Source organism: Hemicordylus capensis, chromosome 2, assembly GCF_027244095.1.
Source record: "Hemicordylus capensis ecotype Gifberg chromosome 2, rHemCap1.1.pri, whole genome shotgun sequence".
Classification (NCBI taxonomy): Eukaryota; Metazoa; Chordata; class Lepidosauria; order Squamata; family Cordylidae; genus Hemicordylus; species Hemicordylus capensis.
The window spans coordinates 37,048,427-37,065,031 of record NC_069658.1 but is presented as its reverse complement, the minus strand read 5'-3'; the positions used below and the strand labels follow the sequence as shown (position 1 = coordinate 37,065,031).

Here is a 16,605-nt window from a genome sequence, read left to right as displayed (position 1 = left end):
CCGAAGAGATCCTTTTGGAGCTTTTTGGAGCATTTTCTATTTGCATTTTCACCATGCTAAATATGGATATAATCTCCAAATGTGGCTACTTCAGTGTTCAACTTTGACTCCAGACTACTTATGAATGCTAAGCAATATCCTTTCCAAAAGGGGGGGGGATCTTCCAGGGACCCCACTGTTTACTTCCCTTCATTGTGAGATCTCCTGTATATGAGTTTTTGAGTTTCATTCAAATTAATTAATGATGATGAGTTCTGTGAAACCAAAAATTATGCACACTTCTGATGTAATAGAGAAAATTGTTCCATCCTTTGTGTGATCCACAGAAAACAATTAACATCAGGTTCTAAGTTCAGAATCTGAAGACATGTAAAGTGAATTAATGCACTCCAGTGGTGGGTCCAATTTTCTCCACTGGAAGGAGAAAAGGAAGGAGACTAGGAACTTAAGGTTGAAGCAATTGAGCAGGTCCTATCTATTTATATAAATAAGTATATCCCTCATTGTCAACAAGCTCAAGATAGCTTACAACAATCAAGTAAAAATAATAAATATAAGCAATGAAATACAATAGCTAAAAAGATACAATAAAAGACCACAAAAGGATTTTCAGAGGAGCCATTCTCAAATACCAAATTACACATAAATGACTGGGGTGGAGGGAATTATGAGAGATCACAAGCACTTTAAACACTGCTTTTTGACTGATATCAAAAAGTATGTCAAATTTTTGATATGTTTTGATTAAACTTATGTCTAAAGCAGGGCACAGAGTGGGCAAGACAGATCTCACAGGGGAGGGAATCCCATAACCTACGGGCTGCACATGCGAAGGCTGTCTCCCATGTGCCCACCAACTGTCCCTCCAGTGATTAAGGTGGGACAACTTAGCGACATCAATGTGGAAACACAGGCAATATGGAGGGGCACTTAGAGGACATGGTGTGAGTACGTTGCAGAGTGTAACCTGGAAAACGCCCCGGTGACCATAAAGAGAGCCGGCAGGTACCATTCAGATGGAACATCTCCCTTTTACCCCTCGCCCTCTTTCTGTTCTGTTGTATCTGAACATGTGCCTCTCAAAAGTAGATGAAACAGTAGTACAGCCCACTTGTGCAGTAACTGAGCTGATGTTCTCCAAAAGGTCAGATTTTCTGTGTTAATAAATATGACTATTGAAGCTTGGGAAAAATACTGGTGGATGATGGATGAAGATGTCATGTCAACTTCCCTAACAAGTGAGTGGACAAGGTGTGGCAATCCTAAACCAAAGTCCCCAACTGGAAGTGCCCCAAAGTCCTTTTTATTGTTAACCTCATGATGCTCCTTTTGTTGGCAGGTGAAACGGACCCAATCATCCATTTTATCTGAATAATGTTTTCAAAGATCATTTCATCAAATATGGTGGATTATTCAGCGTGATTTAACAGCAGTGCCATCTAGGACTCTGGAACTATTTGTGGTTCAGACCCTACTTGTATGGGTCTGGATTATTTGCTAGGGATTGTTACCATCTCCCTACCACCTACTGATGTAATGGATCAAGATCTTAGGAAGTGGACCACACATCCAAGTAAGAGGAGCAGTTTAAAATGTATGCAGTTATTACTATAATCGGATTTTTGCAGCTAACTTCTGGAAGGGCGTTCTACAGGTTGCTAGTATTATACCCTCTCTGGAAGGCTTAGAAAGTGCTAGATTTGGGGTGGGGTGCGAGCGAGGAGAATCGTTTTGCAGCTCCTAGGTAAATGTGTGTGTGTTGGGGTGGGGGTCCGCATCAAGCCCCTCCTCCTTCCCCTCAAACTATGGAGTGAGTTCTCTGTGTGTGCAGATTCCTCTCGTTATTCCCCGTGTCTGTCATTCCGCTGTGACTTAAAGTAGTTTCTCTGCCAGCCTCTCCCACCATGATGAGAGATGATGGAGGAGGAGGAGGAGGAGGAGGACCCTGTCAAACTTCAGGAATTGAGCCGCACGGGGTTCCCTCCTGTCAGCAGCTCCCTGGGTTTGCATTGCAGCGGGGAGGTCGCCTGGTCGCCCCGAGGATATCACGCCTCTTGTCAGGACCTCAGTATTGGCGGGTGGGGGACAGCGGGCAACAGTCCCTGACAGGAAGGGACGGACTGGGCGCCGCCGCCTACCTCTCCCCAACCCCCGGCCAGGCAGGCAACCCTCCTCCTCTGCCCCTCGTGTTCCCCCCCCTCGCTTCGGTTTTTCGCTTCGCTTGGCCGGCTCCAGTCCCAGTCCCGGCCGGGTTGCCATTGGCTTAGCGGCCCCATCCGGGCACTTGGCGCATCGCTGCTGCTCAGCCCGAGCGCTCCCAATATGGCGGAGGTGAGCGGGGAAAGCGGGTAGGGGCGCTGGGGTCCGGCGGGCTCCTGGTGGGGCTCTGTCGCGGGCTGGCCCCTCACGGCCGCCTCGGCACCCCCATAACTCGCCCCCGAGGGCCGGAGCCTCGCCGAGAGGGCCTCAGGGGCCGGCCGGGGTCCCCTCGAGCGGCTCGTACCGGGGGAGCCGCTGCCGCCTGCGCGACTAGGCCGCGGCCAGCAGCTCCGTCTCTCTCGCTCGAGCTGTCTGAGGAGCGGGGCGTCCGGCCGGTCCCCACCCACAGAGTCCCGCGGCTAGGAGCGGGGCGGCCCAGCTCAGGCAGCCCCCTGGGGGGCGAGACGGGGATGGAGGGAGACCCGTCGGGCTGAGGAGAGGAGAAGGCGGCGGCGGCGGCGGCGGCAGGATTCGCCAGCGGGCAGTCCTCCTCCTCCTCGGGCAGCCCCTGTCACCTCCCTGGCCGAGATGGGAACTGGGGTGTCAGGGCCCGGCGTTCACGCCAGAGAGGCTGCGGAGGGAGAAGGTGCTGCTCGGGCTGGAGGGCGAGAGGCAGCGAGGGAGGGAGCCGGGCAGAAGGACGGCGAAGGCAGCCGGGAGACCGGGCGAGGGATGGATGGAGACACAGTAGTAGGTGCGCCCATCCAGTGGGGGGTGGGGAGGGAGCGAGAGATACGGAGCAACAAAACAAGACGGGATGGGAAGTTCCGGAGGCGAAGAGAAGAGCGGGAGGGGCGGCGAGATGGGTGGGAGCGAGCCGGACGGGGAAGAGTGCCTTTCTCAAACTCCTTCCGAAGTCCTCTCTTCTCGACTCCATTGGCCCAAGCCTGCCTCTAACTGCTTCTTTTCTCTCTTGCTTGTTTCAGGCTTCCTTTGGGAGTTCGAGCCCAGGTTTGTCCTGTTCAGTTCCTTCTTCTGTGATTCCGGCAGTGGGAAGCTTTTGGGTACGGTTAAGGGCCAGTGGTGACAGGCGCATCTGTCAAAGGATGCTTTGTACATTTTTGTCTGATATGTACAGTGATTTTCCTTTCTCCCTCCTCCATTCTTTTATTCTCACTTTTTCGTTTAAAAGTCATCCCTGTGTGTTTTAATCAGAGTCCTCAGTGGCACACCCTGTAGGAGTGTTCACTCACCTCGGGTAGAATCTGTAGTGATTGGCCATAAACAGTAATCTTATAAATAAAATCAGAGGTACATGCAAGGCTGAAACACAATTTTAATGAAAGTCTAGCAAAATCTCTAATGCTATTTGTTTTGTGCTTTAAAATGATCACTTGTAAAACATTCCTTAAACCATTTATTCCAGAGTAATGACCTCAGAGACTCTGCTTTGTAGCAAGGGCTTTAAGCCTGATCCTAAACATGTTTATTTGGAAGTAAAGCCTCCTGAACTCAGTAGGACTTACTTTCTGATAAGTGAATTTAGAATTGTAGCCTTGCAACCCAAACTTAACCCAGTTACTTCAGAAGTAATTCATCTAGATTTAAATGGGACACTTTAATATTTTAAATGTACCATTTCCGCACACAAAGTCCTCGGGCCAGCTTACAACAGTATAAACCATAAAATACTATCAGTTTGTAAAACATTAAACATTTAATAAATCATTAAATTCTTAAGAACTTTTACTTCTGCATGTTTGCAGTTGTAAGCATACTACTTGGAAGTAAATCCTGTTGAAATGAATGTGATCCCTTCCTGGACACCTATGTGCATCACCGTTGTGCATTTCCAAACCCCGAGAGACATATTTTTGACAGGTATAGGAGGTTGATGAGGTAAGGGGGTGGGATATGTGAAACCCGCCCCCCTCCTCTGTGCATAAGCGGTAGCATTGCACTTACACAAGGCTTAGTCTGGATGTTGTCTGTTGTTAGAATTGTGGAAGTGCATGGGATTGTTAGAACTGTGGAAGTGCATGGGATTACAGCCATAGTGCTTGATCCTATGCATATTTACTTAAAATAATGTTCTACTTGGTTCTAGTGTGTGTGTGTGAAATTGCAGCCTTGATCTCAGTATTTCAGTCCTTTTGTAGTGAGTGATTGTTGCTATGTTTGTAGCACTTACTTAACTTTAATTAGAAAAATGTAGAAGTGGAACTACTTGTGTCAATGAAGTTGAAGTAAAGTGAATATTGATCTTCTAATGAAATAAGAAGTAAAATCTTGCAAACTAGGTATCTTTCATAGAAAACATTGCCATTTAATGTTAAAACCTGTTAATAGAGCAAGACTTTGCTCATCTTGATTAAAAATACATTATATAAGAGGTGTTAACTGGTTGTTTCAAGTTAGCTAAGTAAACCTTTTTTTCATTTACAGGCTATAAATGGAATTCACTTTCTTCTTTAAACTATATAAACAATTATAAAACAACCCAAAGCAGCACTTGGCAAGTACAGTTTTCAGAATAATTAATGTACAGCATTTTGGTGTATTTAAATTTATTGTAAGAAATTTGTAAGAAAAAATAATTTATCATTTTTATGATCAGGACCCAAATATCTGCATATATAATATATTCTACATTTAAAATTGTAAACTACATCTTTACACTTAGTTCTAATTTTAAAGAAAGCCATGGGTGCAATCCAACCATTATTAGATACTTTACGTGCCACTTATTTCACTGGAAGAGATACACACATACTTAAATGTTTCCAATGGGACCTCAGAGCACTTAACTTTGGCTGGACTTGCACCATACATTTAAAAATATAAGTTGCAAATCTAAAGCACACGTGCTTATCCTTAACTTTATTAGCACGAGTAGTTCCACATAACATGTTTTTGCTAGTTAGGATTAAATAAAGCATTTTTATAAGCAATAGTCCTCAAAGAGAGGGAAATTGCATTTTAAAAGGAAATTAAATCTGTGTATGCTAATTTTTATTTGTATTCATTATTTGAATACAAATTTTTTGTCTTATATTGTATCAATTATTTTATTTGTTTGCTTTTATATCCATTTATTTATCATATTTTTAGACCACCCCAAACTTCTGTCTCTGGGCAGTTTACAACAACATAAAACAAATTTAAACCAAAATGAAAACTTAAAACGATTAAAAAAAAAAAACACAAATCTAGTTTAAAAGCTTGGGTGAAAAAAATGTGTCTTTAGAGACTTCTTAAAAGTTGTTACCTTGTTTGAAATGTGTTCCTCCATTCCAACAACTTTAGGTAAATTGAATAGAAATCTCTCTTACAAGTCTGAATTGTTCTGTTGACGATACTTCATATTTAGTAGGAAATGTGTAGTTTGACATTGCTCTGGGTTTTTTTTAAAAAACTAATAAGAATAAAGGAAATTTGCTGACTTTTAGGCAGAGTCTAGATAAATGGCATTCATCACACAAATGTATTATCATAAATCTGCAAGACAACTATGTGTTTTGTCCTCCAGGAATGTTGCATATTCTTGGACTAGCTTACACACAGCTTTAAAAAAGTATCACTTCTTTTAAACTAGTTACAAATGAGTTGTGAGCACTCAGTTTCACATTTTATTTAGGCAGCTTCTTCCCTTTGTCTGAATTGTGCTAGTTTTAAATCACCATTTCAAATGATTCAGCTACATCTGTGTTATTCTGCCCCCGCCTCCCCCCCATTAAATAAGTGTGTGTCTATTGACACAACATTTCTGCAAGCTCTGATCCAAACTGTATTGGGTTTCCCCGATATGAACCATTGTGCTTAAATTGGTTTGTGCTTATGCAGTGATTCATTGTATTGAAGTCCCATGACCAAGGAAGTTACTATCAAATAAGGATAACAACAATTTATTGTTTTAACTAATTTGGTATAGTTTATATTGGCATGCATAATTGCTATTGATGCAAATATAGTTATGTTCAGTTTCCATACTTGAAATTAAGTCTTTAGTTGAGTGATTCTGTGATGTCAGTAGGACTTCTGATCCAGAATAGTCATTTCACTAGCCCAGTAGAGCTATTCTAGAATAAAGAGCATGAAGCTCATTGCTTCCATGATTTAAATGGCAAGACATAAGTATGCTTACAATTTATGGGTAGTAAAAATGGAGGCTGATGCTTTCTCATTGGAGGATTGACCGTGAATTCAAATGATTAAATATCATTGGTATAATTTTGTTAGATGCTAAAGAGATTCACATTGTTTTTTATAGTTGGCTCTTTATCTTCTGAAGATCATGACTTTGACCCTACAGCTGAAATGTTGGTACATGACTATGATGATGAGAGAACTCTTGAAGAGGAGGAAATGATGGATGAGGGGAAAAATTTCAGTTCTGAGATTGAAGACTTAGAAAAGGTAAGCTACTTTCCCCCTATACATGCTGGATATTCTCTGTCTCCGTTTATGAAGCACCAACAGGGACCTACCCACTTTTCCTCTATTGCTCTTGTAGAAGTAGTTGAGTAAATGTTGATATAATTGCATTGATACAGTAAAATAGTTTATAGGAGCAGCCACTTAAAGAACAGCAACATAAAATTTAGTCTTTTGCTGTAACAATACAAGAGGGTAAAAAAACCATTCCCAGACAACTGCCCTGTATGCTTTGATTGTCATTATAAATGCCAATTTGAGTCCACATAAAGAAACATTTTGAGGCTATTCTCACAATGGGGGGCGGGGGGGAACTGGGCTAAGGGAGCCCAGCCCAGTTTCCCCACATCATGAGAACCACCAGGCTTGCGGGAAAGCCCGGCGGTTCCATGGTGGCTAGCACACCTAAAAACCCCTCCGTTAACCCCTCCAAGCGCTCCTTTAACCTTGTTTGCTTGATCGTGTCAGCAAACACTCTCCCCACATAACCCCATGAGGCTCTACACATTGATTGTGTGTAGAGCCTCAGTGTGTGTGTATAAGCAGTGTGTTCTCTAATTTTTTTCATCTGTGTGCAGAATGAGTTTTGTTCTGAGCATCAGTATCAAGGCAGTGTGTGCATACATATATTCAGAGTGGGACCTTCCTGATTCAATCTGAGCAGGATCTAAAATTAACTGTGCGGACATTTAAAAAGTGTATACGTGTGCACAACTTAGAGGGAACACTGTGTGTAACTAAACATCACTAGCCTCTATGGTGCTGTTTCGTGTGTTCTTGTTACATTGAAATATGAAATTACCAAAGTATGTTGTCTCTAAACTCACATTTTAAAATTGTAGACTGCAATAGCAAGTTGTGCATGCAGTGTATTAATTGCACCTTCTTAAGCTTAATGTACCTAGAGAATACTTTGTGCTCAAAGTAGTATTTACTTTACTGCTATACGGAGCTCTGGAAGCCCAAGGGCAGTATAGCTGTAGTATATAAGTGTATTTTCAAGAGCTGTGGCAGAGCTATGTTGGTCTGCCCAGATGATAGGATACTACTTTATCTGTTACAGTTATAATAACAACATAAGATTAGGTTGCAATGTCATCTGTGTCAGTTTAAGTTGTGCATACAGAATCCTCCTGTATTTAGAATAGCTATTTGTATATTTTGGATCTAGGTGATCCTTTCATTTAGTTTGTTAAAACAATTTTGTTCCTCTATGTATATGCAAAAACATGTTGTTTTCTACAAACAGTAATATTTTTCTTTTTCTGTTTTTAAAAAATACACTACCACCATAGGAAGGAAGCATGCCCTTAGAAGATTTACTGGCATTCTATGGCTATGAACCAACAATTCCAGTTATAGCAAGTTCTAGTGCAGATAGTTCCCCAAGTGAACTTGCGGATGAACTGCCAGACATGACTTTGGATAAAGTAAGTTGCAAACGCTTTCCTGGGTTTTAGAGTCAAGCAAGTATCTGTCTGGTTCTATGGTTACCATGAACCTTTCCCTTTTAATATACAGAGGTCAACTCTCCTCATTCCACCACATGTTGAATCCCAGCTGCTCAGTAGTGATGGCATACATAATATAATTTGAAATCAGACACTGATTTTTCTTTATCTTGTAGGGGAAAAGATTTGGTTGCAAGCCTAAACATATTTAACTTGGAAGTAACTTCCACAGAAATCCAGTGAGATGTACTTCCAAGTAAACATGGTTAGGATTGGGCTGTACTAGTACTAAAAATGTTCGAGCACCACTTTTCAACAAAAGTTCTTAATACTCTTAATACTTGAGCATGTATTAGCTATCAAAACAAAGTATAATATGATAATATATATTCTGTATCAAATGTTACCTTCTATAGTATCTCTTGAACACAATTGTCTTTAACTGGATACTTAGTAAGAGTTTGAGTTGCCAGAGATGGATGGGATAAGAGATTTCATAATGCAAAGTCCAGATGCTTTATGTAATTAGTGAAACTTGAAACTACTGGAGGCTATTCCTGAGCTTTCTAAAGTGTAGCTCAAATTGGGTCTGAAATTAGTAGTAAATTGGATTCTGCTGTGAAGACTTCCACGTCTCTTCCAGACTTCCACAGAGGGAAGACTGGTGCAGGATTAATTTCAAGAACCAGGGACTCTTCACACTTGAATGATAGTAATCCTTGACGCTTCTGCTTACAGGAGGAAATAGCCAAAGACCTCTTGTCGGGGGATGATGAAGAAACACAATCTTCTGCTGATGATTTGACACCATCGGTTACTTCGCATGAAGCTACAGACTTTTTCCCTCGACCTTTAAGATGTAGGAAAATTAGTATTATCCATATATATCAGGTTTCTAGTTGTTAAATACAGTGTCAGAATTCTAATTCGCAGTATTAGGACTGTGAGGTCAGATGCATTCCATGTGAAGAACGCATTCTGCTCTGGCTTTCTGCTTTCGCCTCTTCCAAACTTTAAAATGAAGGAACAGCAGTAGCCCTCCAGGACAGCCTTTTGGTCTCCTCTTAATACAGTTTGTCTTTGTAAATCATATGGTTGCAAATGTAGCTATTAGGGTGGCAATACTGCTGTAATGCAAAAGAATAGGAAGTATGGTTAGCATAAAAGGCTACATTGGAACTGGGCCAGTAGACTGCCACCAATCTGCGTAGCTTTCTTTACATAGTCTGATTTGCCTAAACAGGGATGCCACAACACATTTAATGAACAAGTGGCCTTCTGTCATATGGTTTCATTTGTTGGTGGTTGGATGGAATTCTGACGTTGGGGAATACCATGAATCCTTTCCCATAAGCTGATCTGGTCTAGAGACCTGGTATTGTTAACCTAAGTGTATAAAACTCTGTCAAAGCCCCTTATATTCATGTGTGTTGAGTTGGCAAAATCCCTGTAATGAACTTAATGATATAGTGAACTAGGATCATTACTGTGTTTGTTTATTTTGCCTCTTTTCCCCAGATGTCTTTGTGCAGTGTCTGGTTTGAGATAAAACTAATGCAAGGATATTGCAATTTCCTTTTGACAACCACTTACAATGCAACCTAATTTGTCTGAATTGTGCTGGGAGGTCAAAGTAGAGGGTGTACAAAACATTAAGAATTGCTTTTTATCAATTTGTTGTGCTGCTCCAGAGTGATAAAAGTAGGATTTAAAAGTTTTTTAATCTTAAAAATATACATTTAAGACAATCCACATTACAGCTAAATTTGAGTGTATTTTGTTTTGGTTTAAATTGAAGTGTGGTTGTTACTATTTCTAAAATGCCTTTTAAACAAGGCGCTGGCTGACATGTGGATTAAGGCAGCACCAGCTGGTACTTATGTGCTGTAGATGAGTGCAACTCCACTGTTCACATGGGGATTAATGTCACCATCTTCTCTGCCCCCATAAGTGTTCCCTGCAACCCCAGAGTAGATCCCTGAGGGCAGCATGACACTTGGGAACCTACTTTTTGGGTCACAGGGAGATTAGCAAAAATCCCTCCCCCTCCCCATAGGGGTGCATGTGCTGTAGCACCTGGACAGCACCAGTGTTCCATTGGGAGCACTGGTGCTTCCCCAGTTTGCATGTTTGTTTACTTATTTTTAAATGTTTTTATTTTATGTTGACCATTGTACATAAAGCAAAACAAACACACACACACAGGTCTTTCTCTCAGGTTTGCAATCTAAATAAGACAAGATGCAAAAGGCAAGTGCCATGGTGGGAAATGGTAAAGATGCAGTGTCAGTTAGAAAGAGCTAAAAGGCAAGTTTTTATCAGATATTTAAATACATCAACAGAAGGAAGCAAAGGGATACCAGATGTAGAGCATTTCTGTGGTTGGACACAGTTGAGAAATGGAGGATATAACTTTGACTTTACAGATTTCTGTAAAGGCTGGTATATGTGAATTTGATAACTGGTTTTCAGAAAGCTCTAACATCTTCAGCCTGGTGGATCATATCAGTGCATTGTATCAGTTGTACACCAGTTGCAGAGGAGCAACAGTAGAAGAGGACTATTTCCTTCAAGCTGCCTTTTCAGAGTTAGTTGAGGTATCCGAGCAGTTTATGAAGCAAGTTGATGGATTTGATGGATCTGTGGTCTGATTCAACAGGGCTGCATTTAGGTTCTTATTATGGAACTTGGACACTGATTCCTACTTTTGCCTGTTATGCAACAGAATGTAATGAGGGCTAATAAGATTAATTTTATTACCTGGATCCCTTAATTAAAATATAATGCACTGTATGTATGTTGCAGTATGTTAAATTACTAGTTATTCAATATTGTTGAAGTAACACTTTCCCCCCCTCATTATAAAAAGCAAACACTACATGTGATGGTGATAAAGAGTCGGATGGTGAAGATGTGGAGGTGGATGCTGGTAATTCATCGGAAGAGTTGCGGAAGGTAATTTTAATTAAGCTGCTGTGAGCCTTACAGAAAAGAGCAGGATATTCATCTAATAAAATAAAAAAATAGAGTGGTCAACATTAGCGTATTTAAACTTATTTCTTTAAATAATTAAATGGAACCATGTATTCTGGATATATAAAGAATCTGAATTTAAAATATATGGGGGGAAAGTCCTGTCCTAGAAATGTGTGGTGGTAGTATTGGGCACAATTCAAAGTGCTATGTGCAGTAGTCTGTTCATCTGGAGGGGATGGGTTAAGCTCACACTCCAATAGTAGCTCTTCCTCAAAGTTCTCTGCTCCCCAGATTATGGCACCCTATAGAGTTTCACCTCATGAAGCATGAGGGACTACCGCTGGAAGGAAATGTTGCCCCATTGCCCTGTGCATGCAGGAGGATGGTTTTGGATTCTAGTCTTTCGTTTACAAGTATACTTTTGATAAGAGCTATTTAAGAATAATTGTATGGTTGAAGTACTTCTGTTGTTTTTTTAAACTTCTTCAGGAAATAATGATTGGTTCACAGTACCAAGCAGAAATCCCACCTTATTTAGTCAAAAACAGCAGTGATGAAAAAGGTAAGTTATTTTCGTTTTACTTAATTATTTTTTAGAATTATTTTTTAGAATTATTTTTTAGAATTAAGTTTAGAATTATATTTTGGAAAGTGGCAGTCACATCTGAGGTAAAGTATTAAAATATCAAAGGGCCATTCTGGTCTTGTGGTCAGAGCTGCTCTTGTGGTAGCAAGCATGACTTGTCCCCATAGCTAAGCAGGGTCTGCCCTGGCTGCATATGAATGGGAGACTTGATGTGTGAGCACTGCAAGATATTCTCCTCAGGGGATGAAGTCGCTCTGGGAAGAGCAGAAGGTTTCAAGTTCCCTCCCTGGCTTCTCCAAGATAGGGCTGGGAGAGATTCCTGCCTTCAACCTTGGAGAAGCCACTGCCAGTCTGTGAAGACAATACTGAGCTAGATAGACCTATGGTCTGACATGGTCTGACTTTATATGGCAGCTTCCTATGTTCCTATGTTGTTCCTATGGTGCATCTGATAGGCTTATTTCATTTGGACATTGAGGTTCAAAACTGCACACAAGTGTGAAGCTCACTGGGTATGTGTGGGCGAGTTATCTCAGATGATACTCTTAACTCACAGTGTTATGCTGAAGCTTAGTGATAACTGTTTGCTAAATTTATTTACTACCTTTCCACAGATGGCTGGTCAGTAAGGGTAGGAGGAGCTGTGCCTCCCACCTGCAAAAACAGTCTAGCAAAAGATCAGACTTACTGGCAGCCAGCAAAGCCTCCCAAGCAGTGAGCTTCCTGCAGCCCATCCTCCCCTGCCTGTAACCTTTTTTTGGTCTTACTGGCTGGAACAGCTGCTACTCTAGCTGTCCTAGCCAATCTGATTCCTAGGGGGTGCCATTGAACCCACAAGGAAATTAAAAAAAACCCAGGTAGATAATATAGCCCCTGAAGCCATCAGGAAGTGTATTTTGTACCCACTTTTAATTCCCTTTTGTGGGGTGGTGACAGGAGGTGCCCCTTAGGAATCAGACTGGCTGGGAAAGCTTGAGTAGCACCTCTTCCAGCCAGTGAGACCAAAAAAGGGTTAGGCAGGGGAGGAGGGTCTGGAGGATGCACCTTGCTTGGGAAGCTTTGTTGGCTGCCGGTAAGACCAGTGTGCCCTGAGAGGAAGGCATGAAAGGAGGCGCCCAGACCAGGGAGCTCTTGTCCTCAGCGCCTGAAAAGACCAACAGCCTGAGACAATGTTTTATTTATCTTCTGTAACTTGCTTCTTTCAATATTGTAAACCGCTTTGGGTGCCTTTGTCAAGGCAGAAAGGCAGTATAAAAATGTAGTAAATAAATAAGTTTGATCTCTTGCTAGGTTGTTTGAAGGTGAACCGATACAGTCTCTGCTTCCTTTCCCTTGCTTTCTGCCTCTCTTTCTGCCTTTTGCTTTTGCTTTGTGCATTCCCTGCTTTCTGATTTTCTACCCTTCCTCCCTGCTTTTTTGCTTTTTGCACCTGCTTTTTCCCGTGCTTTTCTACTTTCTGCTCCTCCTATTTTTATCCTTTCTCCCATTCCCCCCTGATTTCCTTCCCTTGTTTTTCCATTTTTTGCCCCTGCTTTTTGCTCCCATCTGTTTCTTCTATGCCGGCAGGCTTGAGTAAATACCCACGCCTGCTAGCCCAGAGGAAAGCGGGGGGGGGGGCTCTCCCCTACCCCCCAGCTATAATGCCAATCAACTGCTACTGTGCCTTTCATTAAAAATAATCCCAAGGTGGTTCACAGCAGGCCATGGGAGAAGCTTTGAGCAGTACCCAGCCGTCCCATGCTTCCTCCCAACGCACTTTCCTAAGTTGCCCTGGATCACTCCCTGCCCGTCTCCAGATGCTCCCGAGAATCTCTTCAGCCATCCCCACAGCAATGTGAGTTGCTGAGCCATCGCCACCACTACCACCGCACTACCAGTGGCAATTATGGGGGCCAGGATTTCTGACATCCTATCCCGACTTTACTGATTGCCTAGGCCTGGTTCGCAATATATTTAAAAATAACACAAATCTATTAAACAATTAAACAGTACAAATATTAAATTTTAATATTAAAAACAGTACAAAAGTATTAAAAAAATAAAAAGTATACCCAAGAAAACAGTAAAACGCAACACAAAAAACAGAACCAACAAAAGAGAACATCCCTCATATAAAAGCCTGAGTAAAAAGCCGTGTTTTTACCTGCCTTCTAAAAGCTGTGATTGAGGAGTGGATGCCTATTGGGAAAGCATTCCATAGCAATAGGTAACATGTAATTTTGACATGTAATTTCCATTAAGCACTAAAGTAATTCTGCTGGTGTAAGATAGTGTCATTCCTTGAAAGAAGTAATGATGCCATCTTACATCAGTGTCTCCACTGCTGCTAAACTTTGATGGTCTATCATAGGCCTGCTCAACTTCAGCCCTCCTGCAGATCTTGGCCTACAATTCCCATAATAAATAAAATAATAAAATAAATAATCTCTGGCTATTGGCCATTGTAGCCAGGGATTATAGGAGTTGTAGTCCAAAAACAGCTGGGGGTGGGGGGCCAAAGTTGAGCAGGCCTGGTCTAACAGTATACTGTGGTATCTAATTGCAATGTAAATGTCAGAAGTACCTATAGGATTCCAAAAAGGCAAACAGTAAATAAAAAACTTCTCACTTTTAAAATGTCTTCATTTTCAACATTATGTCTTATTGAGATATACCAGGAAATTATTCTAGATTATTGTGGACTTTGGTCATAATTGGAGTAATACCAGTAGCTTCAAAAGACACAAGTAAGCTTTTGGTCTCTCATTTGGCTGTGTTCTTTCTTCAGGATAGGAAGGTAACTGTAAAATTTTTTTTCTTAATGTGTCTTTTGTGTTGAAAGTATTAATACTGCTTTCACATTAGATAATTATCTGTGTTGCCTGTAGACAGTTTGCAAGGTTAGATGCAAGGCATGCCAGTTAGAAAGCAATTCTTAGAAGTAGATTTTATGGAATGACATTTACTATAGCAGGTAAAGTCTCATTTTGTTACTGCTTACATCTGTCCAGCTTTGTACAAAATAAGTATGTGAATTGAAAGATGTGGTGATGGCAACTCTGGGAGCTGGTGCCTCAGTGTCTGCTTCTGGATTAGCCAATTTTGCAATAGATGCTAGTAGTTTAAGTTTATTCTTATGTGTGTAGCTGACAGACTGTTACACAGAATTTACAAATTTACAGAAACCAACCAAACACAGGCAGAATGCATTAAATGACATACAGTGAGTTGACTCCGAGTAATTACATAATTTTGTTATCAATTTGCCACAAGTTTTAATTGTTGCAGTCGGGAAAATAGCTGGTTTTGTTTTGTTACATAAAGCCTATTATCTGCTAATTAAAAAAACCACCACATTAAAAACTGTGAATCTTCCTGGATAATGTTTCAGAATAAGCAAATTAAGTGCTTCACACAAATCATTATGAAAATTACACTTAAAAACAATAACACAAGACTTATGTTTTCAACTTCTACAGACCATACAGGCTATAGCATTGGTGTTACACCACAGTTCTTGCCAGACGCCCAGTCAGTGGGACAGATGGAAGAACATTAAATCTGGCCAGTGGAAATGCTTGCAATAGATGCTAGTAAAGTATTGTGTTCTTTAAACAGAAAATGACTTCAGAAAACCACTCCTTTTCATTTATTATTGCCCTCTGTTGTGGTCGTCTGACAGTTTTGAATTATTAATGCAAGTATGTAGGTGTATTATATGCGCATGTATACAACTCCTTATTTTCTTGATCTGGAAAAGGTTACACTCATTTCCCAGACATTTTGGGGAAGATGGATATTTTACTTGACATTTCCCCCAGGTATTTGATTTGGATTAACTATTTTTCTTGACTCTGTCTCTCTCCCCGTCCTCCCCCCACCCCAGTTTAAGTGTTGTGACCAATACATCCAGTAGACGACATATTTTCATGTTCCTCTATCTTTTAAAGTTGTCCCTCTCTTGAATCTGTCCCATAACTTGTGTTTCAATGGCTTTCTTAACAGTATATGAAAATGAAGACCAGCTACTTTGGCAACCTGATGGGATTTCAGAGAGTAAAGTTAAGGAGTATCTTTTTGAGACCTCTTTAAGAACTGGAAATGAAAAAATGATTGGCAGAATTCCGGAGGGAATACATACACGGGACAATGAACAGGCATGTTTCTAATTTTATCACTGTATAATTTGCCAGTTAGTGTCTGTCTTTGTGTTCAAGAAAGGATTTTGTTTTCGTTTAGATTACTTTTGCTTAAAAATACAGCCATGCTAGGTTTGACAAATAGAGTACTGTTGATCACTTTCATGCACTCATTTAAATTTGCACCATACTTTATTGCATGCATGGAATCAGAGTAGATTTTTATGAACTATCGTGTAAACATGTAGCTAAAGAAAAATTGTTTGTTGTCAATCATGAAAGTAAAAAACAAAAACAAACTTCGATACACCTTCCGAAAGAGGCTTAAGGTGAATTTACTTAAAAAGCCAAGTGTGTTAGTTTCCCGTGTTTGTTTTCATTGATCTTCCTCGTTTGAATTAAAACCCAGTCCGAATCGTACCAGTGGTTAAATGGCAGGAACCACAGTCAATCAGGTCTTCTCTGCACTTTTCTCATAGTATTCAAGGATGAGTACCTCTCCATCAAACGTTTGTGTTTTACTGCACCTTAACACACACTAAAATCCTTTATTTGGGGTCTTAGGAGACTTCTTGAGGGAGATGGTTCCAAAGTTGGGTGTAATCACAATACAATGCACAATGAGGTTAGTAATATAATGCACAGAGCCTGGCATCCTAAATAAGGCAGTGTGGATGTGCCAGGAAGATGGGTCTGCACCAAAGAGTGCTTCACTGCCAGTGTGCCTCTTATGGAAGATCAGTTTTCAGTTATTTTCTCTGCCTTCAGTGCCCTGTGCTTTCCAAAAGCATGTCCTTGAGGTTCATGCATCTTCCGGGGTGGGGGTGGGGGATTTTGAAAG

General features: G+C 41.0%; 1 protein-coding gene across 7 annotated transcripts in view; it reads left to right on the top strand.

The window, feature by feature from the left end:
• The first annotated feature begins 1,980 nt into the window (after positions 1–1,980).
• MIER3 (MIER family member 3) overlaps positions 1,981–16,605 on the top strand; it is a 30,053-nt gene continuing 15,428 nt past the window's right edge. Inside the window, exons 1-9 of one of the 7 annotated variants that reach the window (XM_053301029.1) lie at positions 1,983–2,331; positions 3,186–3,263; positions 4,645–4,714; positions 6,470–6,615; positions 7,929–8,063; positions 8,823–8,943; positions 10,954–11,039; positions 11,550–11,622; positions 15,631–15,782. In XM_053301029.1, coding sequence (XP_053157004.1) covers positions 6,517–6,615; positions 7,929–8,063; positions 8,823–8,943; positions 10,954–11,039; positions 11,550–11,622; positions 15,631–15,782 — 666 coding nt within the window. In that variant the 5' untranslated portion in view covers positions 1,983–2,331; positions 3,186–3,263; positions 4,645–4,714; positions 6,470–6,516. Of the gene's footprint in view, positions 2,332–2,715; positions 2,846–2,908; positions 2,954–3,185; positions 3,264–4,644; positions 4,715–6,469; positions 6,616–7,928; positions 8,064–8,822; positions 8,944–10,953; positions 11,040–11,549; positions 11,623–15,630; positions 15,783–16,605 lie in introns of those variants that run through there. The other 6 variants (XM_053301027.1, XM_053301031.1, XM_053301028.1 and 3 more) reach the window with 6 other exon arrangements.